The following is a 13,718-nucleotide window of genomic DNA, read 5'->3' as shown; positions in this document are numbered from 1 at the left end:
CAAAAAGGTGTTGTCCTGGTGTGGAAGCAGCTCTTACCCTGTATGTCCCCAGTCTTGCAGGGTGGGACCTGTGGCTGGCAGTGGGATGCTGTGGTTGTAGTGTAGGTGTGGCTTGTCCTAATGACTCCTCCTCCAACACCGCTCCCTACTCCGATTCCTCCTCCATGACTGATGGGATGCATGTGGGGAGAGAAATGGGCAGCGTTAGAACTTTACATGGCACTACCAGGGGCTCAAAGTGTCACGTTATGCCATTTATAGAGGTTGGAAATGTCACAGAGCGCTTTACACGGTGCTCTTTTCTCATTTTGCTTTCCACACCCCCTCTGGCATGGAAGTGGCAGAGCCCTGCAAATGGTTTTCTTCTTTTGACAGTTGTCACCCATCTGATCACAGAAAACACACTGTGACAAACGAGGACATAACACTGGAAGTTGTGGTGTTGGAAGATTCGGTTCCTCTGCTTTGCAGATCCCAAGGAATGACATTTAGTTCAGAACTGAACACTCATCGCAGTAAAGCAGCTCAGAGCATCGAGATATCAGAGATATCAAATAATTCCCAATCTACAAAGCAGATCTTGACATTTTCCCTGGTTCTGTTGGATTCAGAGATCTACGTACATAAGGTCCTGCTGTCCTCCTTCCAACAAGCAGCGGTAGGTCTGAATCTCCTGTTCCAAACGGCACTTGACGTCCAACAAGGTCTTGTACTCCTGGTTCTGGCACTCTATTTCTGCTCTTATTTCCGCCAACTGCTGCTCCACACACGTGATCTGGTTCTGCAGCTCGCCGAGCAGCGTGTTGTACTGGCACTCCGTCTCAGCCAGGGAGGATTCTAGATTATTCCTCTGATAAACAAAGAAACAACACTCACTCGCATGTCACCGCACCGTTTGCTGTTTCCACGGTGAGAGCAGACGAGCTGCTGCGCAGCGCCTGCATGCAGCTGTGAGCTGTGCACGCACCTGGCTGAGCTGAGCCTGCAGGTCGATCTCCAGCGCCTGCAGCTGCCGCCTCAGCTCGGTGACCTGATTGTTGCACGTCTCCACCTCCTGACCGCTCGTGATAACCTCCCGGTTCACCTCCTCGATCTGCAAATCACCAAGGCAGAGCAAAGACCCTCAGAGGATACCTGTGCAGGCTGAACTTCTACAGCACAGCTCACAGTGAGCAGCAGCACGGCCGCAGGTGGGCACGGCGAGCTGTGTGTGCTGGGTGTTAACCACTGCCTTTGGCTGTGTGCTGCTTTTCAAATCACATTAACCTCCTGGCTACCAGGGCTCTTTAATCCCAGCGTGGAAGGTTTCAGTTCCAGCACAGCACCACGAGGCCTCGCGGCAGCTGCTGCCGCCAGATGGGACGCAGCAAACTGGTCAGACAGGCCTGTGCCTCCCGCAGAGCACAGCGTGTAAAGCAGTGCTGATCTCAGGCGTCTGTAGAGAACAACAGCTTGTTGTCTCCGTGTCTGTGTTCTGAAGTGCTTCTGTGCCCCGATCTGTGCACGTCAGTCTGTCTGGCAGCGGGTTTGCGTTGCTTACCTTGCACTCGTACCAATCCTCAACTTCCTTGCGGTTGCGCGCTATCAGTGTTTCGTACTGGCATCTCAAATCCTCCAAGATCTGCCTGAGATCTGGCCCAGGGCAGGCGTTGACCTCCACACTCACATCTCCAGTAGATTGCTTTCTCAGACAATTCATTTCCTGGAAATACAGCCCGGATTAGACAGCACAAAGGAGCAGAGCTGGGTGCTGAGCGGCGCTCGCTGTGAGCGCTGCCTCCCAATGCAGCTGTGAGGTGCGGAGCAATGCTGCAGATCTGTTGGGTAACTTAAAGCACAGCCTTGTAGGTGAAAAGTTCTGTGCCAGGGCTCCGCAGAGCAGCAGCAGCCCCCAGCCTACCTCCTCATGGTTCTTCTTCAGGCAGCAGAGCTCCTCCCGCAGTGACTCCAGCTGTGCCTCCAGGTCAGACCTGCAGAGCGTCAGCTGGTCCAGGACCTGGCGCAGCCCGTTGATGTCAGCCTCCACGCTCTGGCGAAGGGCCAGCTCCGTCTCGTACCTGAGTGAGAAAGAAAGCAGAAAATGAGAACCCGCTCCCTGCTTATGCAAAGATCTCCCCTTCCCATCTACGTGCTCTGTACTGGGTTTTGCTGTCTAAGCTGAATGCGCTGTGCATTAGATTTCTGCGCTGCTTTTGATGTTTGTTATGTGCAAGCTGTTCCTTTTTTTCCACCTGTTTTCCTCCCTCTCCTGAAAGCAGTATCTGGCGTCGTTTGCCCATCGCTCAGCTGCTTTGCTGATCCCAGTCTGCAGTGGTGTGTGATGGGATGCACTGACTGCACCACTGAGGGCCGCTCCCTGCAATGCCGGTCCCTGGCCCTAACCAGCAAACACTGTTGCCAAATGTTTTACCTCAGAACAGTAATTAAGGGAGGGCTGATGACCAAGAGCAAAATGCCTTTCATCATCCCATCCTGTCCTAATGAGGTGTTGCAGTGAGACTCGTCTGAGGTGTCTGTGAGCAGTGCTCTGGGATGTGGGGCTGGGGGTGTGGGTTGGTGCTTGGAGGCACTCACTTCACACGGAAATCATCAGCGGCCATCCTGCTGTTGTCGATGTCCAGAATGATCTTGTTGTTATCAATGGTTGCACAGACAATCTGGAAAAGAGCAGAGCATGAGAACAGCTCCCTTCTCTGCTGCTGTACTCCATGGTTGCACATGTGCTAAGCAGGAGCTCTTTCTGATTCCCTTTTCCCACTACCTCTCTCCCCATAGGTTTGGTCCTTGAGCAGAGCACTTACAGGAGGAGCTTTGCCTCCCTGATGGGCAGGCAGCAAGGAGAAGAGCTGGGCTGTACAGGACTGGGAGTTGGAGAGCTGTGAGATGGGCACTCCCAGTTTCAGGGTCTGAAGACAAGTTCCAGAGATGCTTCACCTTAAAGCTCAGCTGAACGCAGGCTGCCTGGTGCTCGGTCTCAAGCTTAAGGGTTTTCAGGGAGAAGCTGGGAGGTGCCTTTAAGCCTAAACGTCTTCCATAACTTTCAGTGGGGACATTCTATTGTCAGGCTCTTTGTGCCACTGCACAGAACATTTTAAACACCCAGTTTTTCTCACATAGCATTTATAACACTTTGTGTCACCATCAGCTGGGTGAGATTTTCTGTTACTCTGCTGCTCCTTTTGCTCTGCTGTATCCATAACCATTCAATCAGAACCCAGTGTAACAAGGCATCCTTTTTTCTCTGAGGAGCATTATCCTGCTCACATGCCTCACAGCACGACCGCACTCAACAACGTCCCGGAGGAAATTGCTGCCATTTATGTTTGCAAGCACATTCTACAGCAATAAAATTACCTCTAACAATTGCAATAAGTCCTGAATGCAAATTGAAAAAATAGAAAGGGGAGGAATAACTGAAAAATGGCATTACCTGATTCTGAAGATCTTCAATTTCTTTGTAATAGCAGCTGTAGTCCCGGGGCTCGCAGGAGAGGCCCTGTGTAGCATACCACTCTCTGATTCTGCACTCCAGCTCTGCATTTTCCTTCTCCAAGCACTTCACCTTGTCCAGGTAGGACGCCAGGCGGTCATTGAGATTTTGCATGGTCACTTTCTCATCGCAGGATGAAAGCAAGCAGTCGCCACCAAGGCCACCGACAACCACACCGCCTCCGATGCCGAAACCAAGGCCATTGCCATAGCAGTTGCCACCTCCATAGCTCCCACCAGCCAAGCTACCGACACTCAGTCCCCCTCCATAATTCACTCCACCGCAGTAACTCCTTCCAGAAAAACCTCTGCCACTGCCTATCGCATAGGAAGAAATCCGTGCTCCACCACCACCACCAATGATACAGCTGCCACCACTGCTCCTGCCTTTGCTAGACACAGTAATCGTCTCTTTAATGTTGCAACTCATCGCGACAGCGGCTGGAAATGCAAGCAGAAGCCCAAAGCAAGACGCACAGCTTGGTATTGAATCAGCCTGCAAGTTGTCTGCTGCCACAGGACTCTATTTATACCTTCCACAGTGGGTGTCACCGCCGTTCCTGTTCCCATAAGGCTGGCTACTCCAGCCATTGGTGCCAAGAATAATTTCTCAAAGGGAAGTTTCCTTTCAAGATTCCCAGTAGACAAGGAAGATACTTTACATGTCTCTTGCTTATTTCAAAAATACATTAGCAATAATGTTTTATGAATCATCGGCTTTTTGTTTATGATGCAAACTTTACAACATTAAGCCAGGAAAAACACTGTCCTAAATTATATACCAGGAAGAAATCATTAAAGGTTATTGCATCAAAGAGCTCTTTATCTCTCATTAATTTATTTTCATTTTATTTTGAGTTGAATAAGCAGGTTTCATGCAAGCTGCTGATGTTGGAATATGTAAGATGAAAACGTATGTACGAAGCTGCATTCTGGAATGATGTATGAAGAATGATGTAAGAACTTTGTGCAGAGATCAGAGACGGAGAGATTAACCTCTAAGTCTCCCCACTGCTGAAATAACAATTCCAGAACACTGCTGTGAGCCATGATGATGTGCAGTGATCTCTTAATGGACACAGACGGAAGATTCTTCGTGTGTGATCTGTGGCTGCCCAGTGGTTCACAAAGGATTTCTTTCTTTTTAGAGAGCACAAAATAACACAGCAGGGCTTTGAATGCTGTCCTGCTGCTCAGCGAAAGGCGCTGCTGCCATTTTCTCGTAATGGCAGATGAGCTGCAGGGGGAGGTGGGCTTTTCAAACTGAGTGGGGCTGGAAAGACCCTGCAGGCAATTTCTGTGTCAGTGTGCTGTGTGCTAAATGCAATTCCAGACCGCTGCTGGGAGACAGGAGGACAGAACTGCCCACGAAGGCGGTGGAGCAGTTGTTGCCTGGAACAGTCCTAGACTGACTTGGAAAAGGTGGATTAAGCATGAAGTAGAGGTTCTGTTCCTCATGTCTCCAAATCTTAGCTGGGCTGAAAAAGTGAAAACCAAAAATCTTTTATTTTTTTGACATCAACATTCGGGCTGAGCTGCTTTGTGAACACACCGAGCTGGGCTGCTGTGTGGGGAGAACTGTCTGCAGCAGCTGCTGGGCTGGGGATGCATCCACCAAGAGCCACCCTGAGCCCAAGCAGCAGAGCACAGAGAGGTGGAACTCCTGCTCCGTGTCTGGATGGTGGGCAGCTGCTCTCATGGCAAGCAAAGAACCCCATTTACCAAAAGACTGAAGCCTGGCGCTATTCGTGGATTTACCCATCACTTTATTGTTCTTACTCGCCTGCTTTCTCTATAGAGCTGCCTTCTCTTATCTCTCATCCTTGGACGTTACTTATGCGGTGCAGTGAAAGCCAGCAGCATTCCTGTGCTATCTCCAGCAGGATGGAGACAGAGCTGTGCAGACGCTCAGAGTGATTTATCAGCAACAAGGAGCTGCTGATGCCTGCAGTGCTGCCATGCTGCGCTCCGCTCGGGGCTGAACCAAGAGCAGAGCTGAGAACACGTAAAACTTCAGCAAATAGCAATTGTGCTTAGAAACAGAATATCTGGATTTCGTTACTAGGAATGGGGAGCATAATTGGAGTCAGGGTGTGGTGGTAAGAATGAACCGAAACTGATGTAATGCTGCGTTGCTGGAAGCTTTGCCTTGTCCTGCACATAATTCTTCAGAAGTTTCCCAATCGCTGTCTGCAGCAAGCATCTTTCCTGAGTGAGCACGCATTCCTTCCTCTCCTTCACGGTTATCATTTTAGCACATCAAGATAATGCAGGCAGAAACACGGGGCACCCCTTTGTGGGATGGGAGGATGCCTGTGTGCCGTTGTGGTAATGGCTGCAGCAGTAGCACAGCTCTTGGCCCTGCAGTGGGCAGCTCTCCCTGGCACAGGAATGCCCACTCTCTTGCATTTTCCTTTTTGTCTTCAGGAAATGGGTGCTCTAGTAAGGCCAAGGGAAATTACTGCTCTGAAGGTCTAAAGAAGTCATAAACTAAGCTTCCTCTCCTCCTGTTTTTGTTAGGTGTACTCATAAGGTTCCTGGGTCTGCTCCAACTAGCACAAACAAGTATGGAAATCTCATGGAAATGTAATTTCCAGCCCAAGGTCTGCAGCTCCATAATTTGCAGCTCCCTAATGCATGGTTATTTGCAGGGTGTTTTCTGTTGGGACTGTTTATCCCAAGCTACCTTCTCATAAACTGCTTTCCAGACGCATCCCAACTCGTAGGCCCAGTGTCTCAGGAGCTGAGTGTGCATCCCTGGGGGCTTTCCAGGGGCAAATTCATAACCCTGGGTGATTGCAGTCCTCTGGCCGTGTCATTAGGTCTCCTTCACCTGTCAGGAATGTAGGGCAGCTCCTTTGTGAAAGTGCCTGCGCTGCTCCTGCGGACGCCTGGGGAGGGTGGGAAGCCTTTGCCATGAGTGCGGGCGCTCAGCTAGATGTCAGCACAGCTCTTCTGCTCCTGGAGCAGCCTGGAGATTCCAGGAGACTTAAAGCTGGAAGTGTGTCAGTGCAGCACCTTCATATTGTAGCAATGAGCGAGTGAAGGACTGCTATGCTGGGAAAGGGCAAGACCAGAAGGGGCAGCAGATTGTCCTACAGCCTGCCTTGGCACTGAGCAAGGCGGGGGAATACAGTGGGAAGGAACACGAGAAGATCTGCTTTGTGGCCCCAGCCCCAGCTCTGAGAACTGGGATGGATGTGCACTGAGGAGTCCAGCAGTGGAACTTCTCCACTGTAACCGCAATGAGTTTCTCCTTCAGTCTCCTGGGAAGCACATGCTGTACATGTCTTCCATCAAGTCCAAGACTTTCCCTGGCATGGAACTCGTCTTTATAGAAGACTTGATGTGGAGTCTTGGTTTGAAAACACCCACTGATGTGTCATTATCACAGCTGTTCCAATGCTGCAATGTCTCACTTTGCTCTGGTCCCTGAATGCTGGTGGTTCTTGAGTCTGGTAGATAATATAAAAAAGTACCGCTGCTGGGTCTTGTCTCCACTTCTACAGGAGGAGGGCACTGCTCACCTCCCCAGTGATGGAACCTCTTCAGGCCCTGGCTGTATATGAGCCTTCTGAAGTGCTACTGATCTGTAAGGTTCCATGTCATGGCAAATATATTTCTGCAGAGAAATCAGTTTCCATATGAAGACTGAGGCTGCAGAAGTGTGCCACGCTGCACTGTGTGCTTGCTCCTGAAAGGTTTTTGTCTTTGTGGCCTTTCCCCTCCATGGGGGGTGACTGCTTCATGTCTCCAGCTTGGCAGCGAGGCAGGGGATGCTGTGCTGAGCCACCCATAGGGGAACGTGTGAACATGTGAATGTGACTTTCTGTACCAAACACACGGCAGTGCACCAGGGGTGCAGCCCGTGTCCAAGGCTGTAGCTGTAAAGCTGTGGGGAGGAGTGAATGTGTAAAATCATTGCTTGCTTTTCTGGTCCAGCAAACATTCTAATCCCCAAAACACCCCCAGCTCATACCAGCTTTTCTCTGAATGTTCTCCAAGCCCAGAATGACTCTACAAGCTCTCTGTGGACGCATCACATGATTACACCCACCAGAAGTGCTGCAGGGCCCCAAGCTGCCAAACTGCTGCACTTGCTCTTTTGTGCAGGTCAACATCAAGAGACATGGATGCTACTGTGTCCGTGCACACTGACTCCACATCAGCTGCAGGTCACTCTGGGGCCCAGGGGCAGAGGGGCCCTTGCCTTGCTTCTGAGCTGTAAGAAATAACGGCTCTGGGTACTGAAAGACCCTCGCTGACGTTTTCTCCATCACATTTTCTGTGGCACTGCACATTTTCAGCTCCCACTGCCTCTGCCAGTTCTTGGAAGGTGTGCTAAGTGTCAAGATGATCTGTCAGCAGTTTCTGATGTTCAGGCTGAAACTTTTTGAAATAGGATGATGTGATTCAGTGGCTACGCAAGAGCAGGTAGGAAATTAACCTTTTGACACCAGTCCTGTTCTCAGTGGAAAGGTTCCTATAAAACGAAGGGGATGGCTCTGAACAGGACAGAAAACCAAACCAGCAGAAACTGTGCTGATTGTGAAGACCAAGGGCTTCTCTTCCAACCGACCCCACTGCCCAGGTGGGGGGGTTAGGGTTAGAGTTAAGGCCAGGCTTAGGGTTAGGGTCACAGCACGCTGTTAGGAGCTGAAGGACACAATTTCTCTGTTCTGTCACTGCCTTTCAGCCAGGCTAAGCTCACCTTATTTTCCCACATATTTGTCTATAAGTGTGTTTTAGCAAAACATGGAAGCATACGGGCACCACCTGTGTGGCTGCAGGAAGCAGAGTGTGGACACGGCTTTGTTGATTGCATCATGCAGAAGCACAGTTTTATTAGAGAAGTTTTTTCACCAGCAGGTGCATTAGTGATCATAGTACTGGGACCTGCAGCAGCAGTCACGGTGGTTGGGCAGGTGCAGCAATACAGATTGGAAAAAGCAAATAGCAAAATAAAGCAGAAATTGGCCCAACGCTCTGCTTATCCCTCTGGCACATCGCGTAGCATTGCTGAGTAATACAAAGGAGCAGTTCCTTGCTCTTTGCAGAGGCGTGCAGTAAATATTCTCTCTCTTTATCCGTGGCTCTGCTTCAGGGATCTCTCATTGGATATTCTCATTTCTCTGCTTAATCACAAATCCTTCTGCAAGGCACTGGAGAGATCAAAGGAAAACATGAGTTTGTTTAGAGCAAAACCAGATTCTTTCCTGTGCTGTCATTCTGTACACACGATCACCTTAGGAGCCAGCTCAGCTGGAATTTCAGATGAAAACAGCCCTGCAGGAACGGCTGCTCACTGCCTGCAATCAGGCTGATGGGACCCATGGTGGCTCAGGCATGCTCTGCCCTTCCCCATAGCAGTGCCAAATGGTGGGAGCTGCAGGCACAGCACTGGGCTGAGCACTGCACAGTGCTCCACTTACCCTCATTCTACTGCACCAGCTGCCACCATGCTCGTTTATTTCTCTTTCAGTTTGGCTGGAAGTTTCCCCCTGAAATGGTACTGGTAATTTTCTACCAAAAATCCCACAATTCCTGCTTCTCTTTTGGTTTTCAGGGCACTCCTTTCTCCTGCTCGTTCCTTTGCCCTAGATTTCAGACCAGTCCTTTCTCCCTGTTCTCTGCTGTCTGTACCTTGCCTGTATTCCGACTCTGTCCTTCCCTACCCGTCTGCCCCCTCCCATCTGGTAGCATTGCAGTCGAGCAGAGAGGGCTTGAAGCCCAGCGGAGCTCTGCAGCCCTCACCTTGTATCTCCGCAGCTGCACAGGATGGCATCTGGGCAGACGAAGTGTACGTGTGGCTTGTTCGGATGATTCCTCCTCCTCCTATTCCTCCTGTTCGTGCGACTCCTCCTCCTAGACCCGACAACTGACCAATTCCTCCTTGCTGACTGAGTGGAAAGGAAAAGAACGTTTTAGTGAAGGGAATGGCGGATAAATTAGAACTACAGTTTGTGCGTTGACCCTTTGCTCTTGGTCTGTTTTTGTCTTTGGCATAAACGTGGCTGACTCCTGCAGCGAGCTCTCTTCCTGTGACAACGCTTGGGTATTCTAAAATACACGTAACAAAGGCATTTTAGTGTCCCTTGGCTCAGGTGCACTCACATAAGGTCCTGCTGCCCACCCTCCAGCAGGCAGCGGTAGGTGTGGATCTCCTGCTCCAGGCGGCACTTGACGTCCAGCAGGATCTTGTACTCCTGGTTCTGGCACTCCATCTCCGCCCGCAGGTCCGCCAGCTGCTGCTCCACACACGTGATCTGAGTCTGCAGCTCACCGAGGTGGTTGTTGTAGCGGCATTCTGTCTCAGCCAGAGAGGACTCCAGGTTGTCCCTCTGAAGGGTGACAGGTGGCACAACAGAAATACGGGCATGAGGAAGCTGCACTTTACTGCAGGTTCTTGCCCTGAAGCAGAGCTGCAGCTGTGAGCTGTGCACGCACCTGGCTGAGCTGAGCCTGCAGGTCGATCTCCAGCGCCTGCAGCTGCCGCCTCAGCTCGGTGACCTGATTGTTGCACGTCTCCACCTCCTGACCGCTCGTGATAACCTCCCGATTCACCTCCTCGATCTGCAAATCACCAAGGCAGAGCAAAGTTCTTAAGGGGATGTTTCACAGTAACTCAGGCTAAGGATTAAGCGAAGAGCAGTGGAGGCAGCAAAAAGCATGAAATGAGAACACTTTGGGTGAACTCTCTCAACCCAAAGGGACGCGCAGAGGCAGCATCCCCTGTGGCACTTGGGCAGTCAAAATCAGTGCCAAATACTGTTACAGATGTGTGGATTTAACCTAAGATAAACTGCTGTGAAACCATAGCCTGGAAAAGTCACAGCTGAATAACTCTGCTCACCTTGCACTCATACCAATCCTCCACTTCTTTGCGATTGCGTTCAATCAGCGTCTCATACTGGCACCTCATCTCCTCCAGAATCTTCCTGAGGTCAGGGCCAGGACAGGCATTGACCTCCACACTCACATCTCCAGTCGACTGTTTCCTCAGACAGTTCATTTCCTGGAGAAACCATATCAGGTTTCAGAAGCAAGGAAAACACCAGGGAGAGCAGGGAGGATCCCGGCTGGGGGCACTGCCGGCTCCCGGCTCCCTGTGCCACCTCCATCCAGCGGTGTGGCAGGGGAAGAGAAGCCGTTGGCAGCATCAGCCAAAGGGAGGGAGAGCACATGTCCTGAGTGAAGGGAGGCTTTGGGCAGGGGCCATCAGCCTACCTCCTCATGGTTCTTCTTCAGGCAGCAGAGCTCCTCCCGCAGTGACTCCAGCTGTGCCTCCAGGTCAGACCTGCAGAGCGTCAGCTGGTCCAGGACCTGGCGCAGCCCGTTGATGTCAGCCTCCACGCTCTGGCGAAGGGCCAGCTCCGTCTCGTACCTGAGTGAGAAAGAAGGCAAGAGAGAGCAGTCAGCATCCGACCCCATCATCTGCTCTTTTCTGCAGGCGCCTTTCTTACAGCCATTTCCTAACCAGCCACCCGGGATGCTGAGGGAAGCGGTCTGAGGATCCCCTTCCCAGGTCTGCCCTCAACCCACTTTCTCTACAGCTTTGTGGAGGGGTCACTCATCACATTTCCATGCTCTAACAAGGGAAAACAAAAACCTCCCTTAAGAAGCCGAGTGAGCCCGCACTGCTCCCTGTGCAAAACCTGCTGGTGCTTCCTGCACAGCTCTCATCTGCATGCAGAATTGTGCTGTTGCCCAGACATGAAGGCAGCTCTGGCTGCAGGAGCCCTTCTGCACAGCCTGCAGCCCTGAGCCACATCCTGACAGCCTGCTGAGCACCAGGAGCACTCACTTCACTCGGAAGTCATCGGCTGTCATCCGGCTGTTGTCGATGTTCAGAATGATCTTGTTGTTGTCTATGGTTGCGCAGACAATCTGGAAAAGAAGAGAGTTCCGTGGTCACTCCTGAAGCCTCTTCCCCATCCCCTCGGGCTGCAGCGCATGCGGTACAGCACACCAAACCCCAGGCTCTGAGTGCTGTTGGCTGAGCACAGCAGGACGGTGTGAGCATCCAGCACAGTACTGGGGAGGCATTAAAAGGCTGAAGCAGAGTCTGGGTGCAGACAGGGAGGCGTTATCAGTGCTGCCCAGCGCCTGCCGCGATCCTCCCAACCTTTTAAGTCTAAATCTTACTTTAATGGATAAGAGATATAAAAGCTTTTCCAAGACTTAATTATAGGTCTGTCTCATTCTGTCTGTTTCTTGGATTCCTTTCACTTTCTTCTCTCTGTGTTGGCACCCTAGAAGTTTAGCCAAACACATGCTCTGCAAAAACCTTTTTAATTTTAACTTTATTCTGGCAATGCTTTCTTTGTTCTCACTTTTAATGAGGTGTCCAAACTTCCCAGTTCTGTGTGAAAGAGTAAACGTGTAAATAGAGGAAGCAATGTTTAATTGGAATTCTACGAGATGAATGACAGAAAAAGCTCATACAGCTTGTTATTTATTTCTCATGCAGTCGTTCTCCTGGCAATCATCCACTCAAACACCTTGGCAAAATGTAACCCAGACAGACTGCTGAGCCAATCCAGATGTACTCCATGCCCACAACACTTTCCCTTTCAAATATAAGCGATGAATAAAAGCAATGGAAACAATCCAAACTCTCAAGACTTTTACGTTTGAGCTCCAGGGCTCTCTGCAGGCAGTTGTCTTAATGTCTGTTTACGAGGAGCGTTTTACAACAGTGAAATGTTACTCTCAATAGCTGCATTAAGCTGTGAAGCAACCGCGTGGGAGAAGTTTACAAGCGAGGAAGCAGCTGAGAAGTGATGTTACCTGGTTCTGAAGATCTTCTATCTCTTTGTAATAGCAGCTGTAGTCCCGCGGCTCACAAAAGGGGCCCTGCTTGGCATACCACTCCCTGATTCTGCACTCCAGGTCAGCATTTTCTTGTTCCAGGCACCTCACCTTGTCCAGGTAAGAAGCCAGGCGGTCGTTAAGGTTCTGCATGGTGACTTTTTCGTCACCAGAAAGAAGAATGCCATCACCAGCAAAACCCCCTCCAACTACCCCTCCACCAATGCCGATACCAAGGCCACCTCCAATGCCACCACCAAAGCGGGCACTGCCACCGCTGAATCCAATGCCTGAGCATCCTCCGAGGACAGTGGCTCCTAAGCCACCTCCATAGCTCCCACCGACCAGACTGCCGCTGCTCAGTCCTCCTCCGTAATTCACACCACTGCAGTAGCTTCTCCCAGAGAACCCTCGGCTACCGCCTATCCCACAGGTCGTGTATCTTCCAGAGGAGACCGAGGAAATCCGCGCTCCTCCACCACCACCACCACCACCAATCACACAGCTGCCACCGCTGGTCCTGCCCCTGAGAGAGCCGGTTGTCTGCTTAATACTACAACTCATTGTGAGGACAGCTGCAAATCCAGCCCAAAGCCCAAAGCAAGATGCACAGCGTGATACGGAATCAGACTGCAGGTTGGTCGCCGCCGCAGATCCCTATTTATACCTTCCAAGCGGGTGCCACCTCTGGGGTGTTTCTTCTTCCCACGGGGCTGGCTAGTCTTGCTGTTTATGCCAGGAATAAATAACCCATAGGCAGTTTCCCTCTAGAAATCCCAGTTCACAAGGAAGATACTTTACATGTCAGCAGCTTATTCCAAAAAGTAAAATAATGTTTTATGAGTCATCAGCTTTTTGTGTGATGCAAACTTTACAAGAAGTCAAGAAAAGAAGTTGCCCTAGATTATGTACAAAGCAGCAGCATTGGTATTTATAACATCAAAGTCCCTTTTATCTTTTATTAATTTGTATTTATTTTATTCTTAGTCCAGCAAACATTTTTGTATCATGTGCTACAGTAGACTGCGTGGAATCAAAGTGGGCAGTTAATTTAAATTTACACTTCTGAAAAGCGTGAACAATGGTGACCATAGGAGCAAAAAGAGCCGGGGTGCCGCGGTGCTGATGCCTGCCAGCCGGCGCAATTACGGGCAGAGGGCTCAGGAACCTCTGCTGCGAGATTTCTCCAGTCACATCGTCCATAGCCCATGCTTCTGTCACGCCAGCCCAGGAACTCAACTTGCTCACAGTCTGCAAAGCACTGGAAGTTCCTGCCTGCCCCTTGGTCCGGGTGTCACACAGACTGAGGTGCCTCTCTGAAGTTATTTTTTGTTGCTGTCATCATTCAGTCTGTGCCATCCATAGGTAAAGAAGGAACTCGCAGGAAAGGCGTGATGGCGATTCATGGGGTTCCCTGT

General features: G+C 50.6%; 1 protein-coding gene across 1 annotated transcript; it reads right to left on the bottom strand.

The window, feature by feature from the left end:
- Positions 1-607: 607 nt before the first annotated feature.
- Positions 608-12,864, bottom strand: LOC306955804 (uncharacterized protein; the record flags this gene model as incomplete). The annotated part of the gene is made up of 13 exons (XM_079547172.1): positions 608-850; positions 968-1,093; positions 1,541-1,702; positions 1,901-2,057; positions 2,575-2,657; positions 3,431-3,930; positions 9,244-9,389; positions 9,604-9,830; positions 9,937-10,062; positions 10,343-10,504; positions 10,717-10,873; positions 11,294-11,376; positions 12,280-12,864. The coding sequence occupies 13 exons, from the start codon at positions 12,862-12,864 to the stop codon at positions 608-610; spliced, it is 2,757 nt and encodes a 918-aa protein (XP_079403298.1).
- Positions 12,865-13,718: the final 854 nt, after the last annotated feature.

This window comes from Tetrao urogallus (genome assembly GCF_951394365.1).
Source record: "Tetrao urogallus genome assembly, chromosome: 26".
Classification (NCBI taxonomy): Eukaryota; Metazoa; Chordata; class Aves; order Galliformes; family Phasianidae; genus Tetrao; species Tetrao urogallus.
The sequence above is the reverse complement of the archived record's forward strand: the minus strand, read 5'-3'. Positions and strand labels throughout refer to the sequence as shown.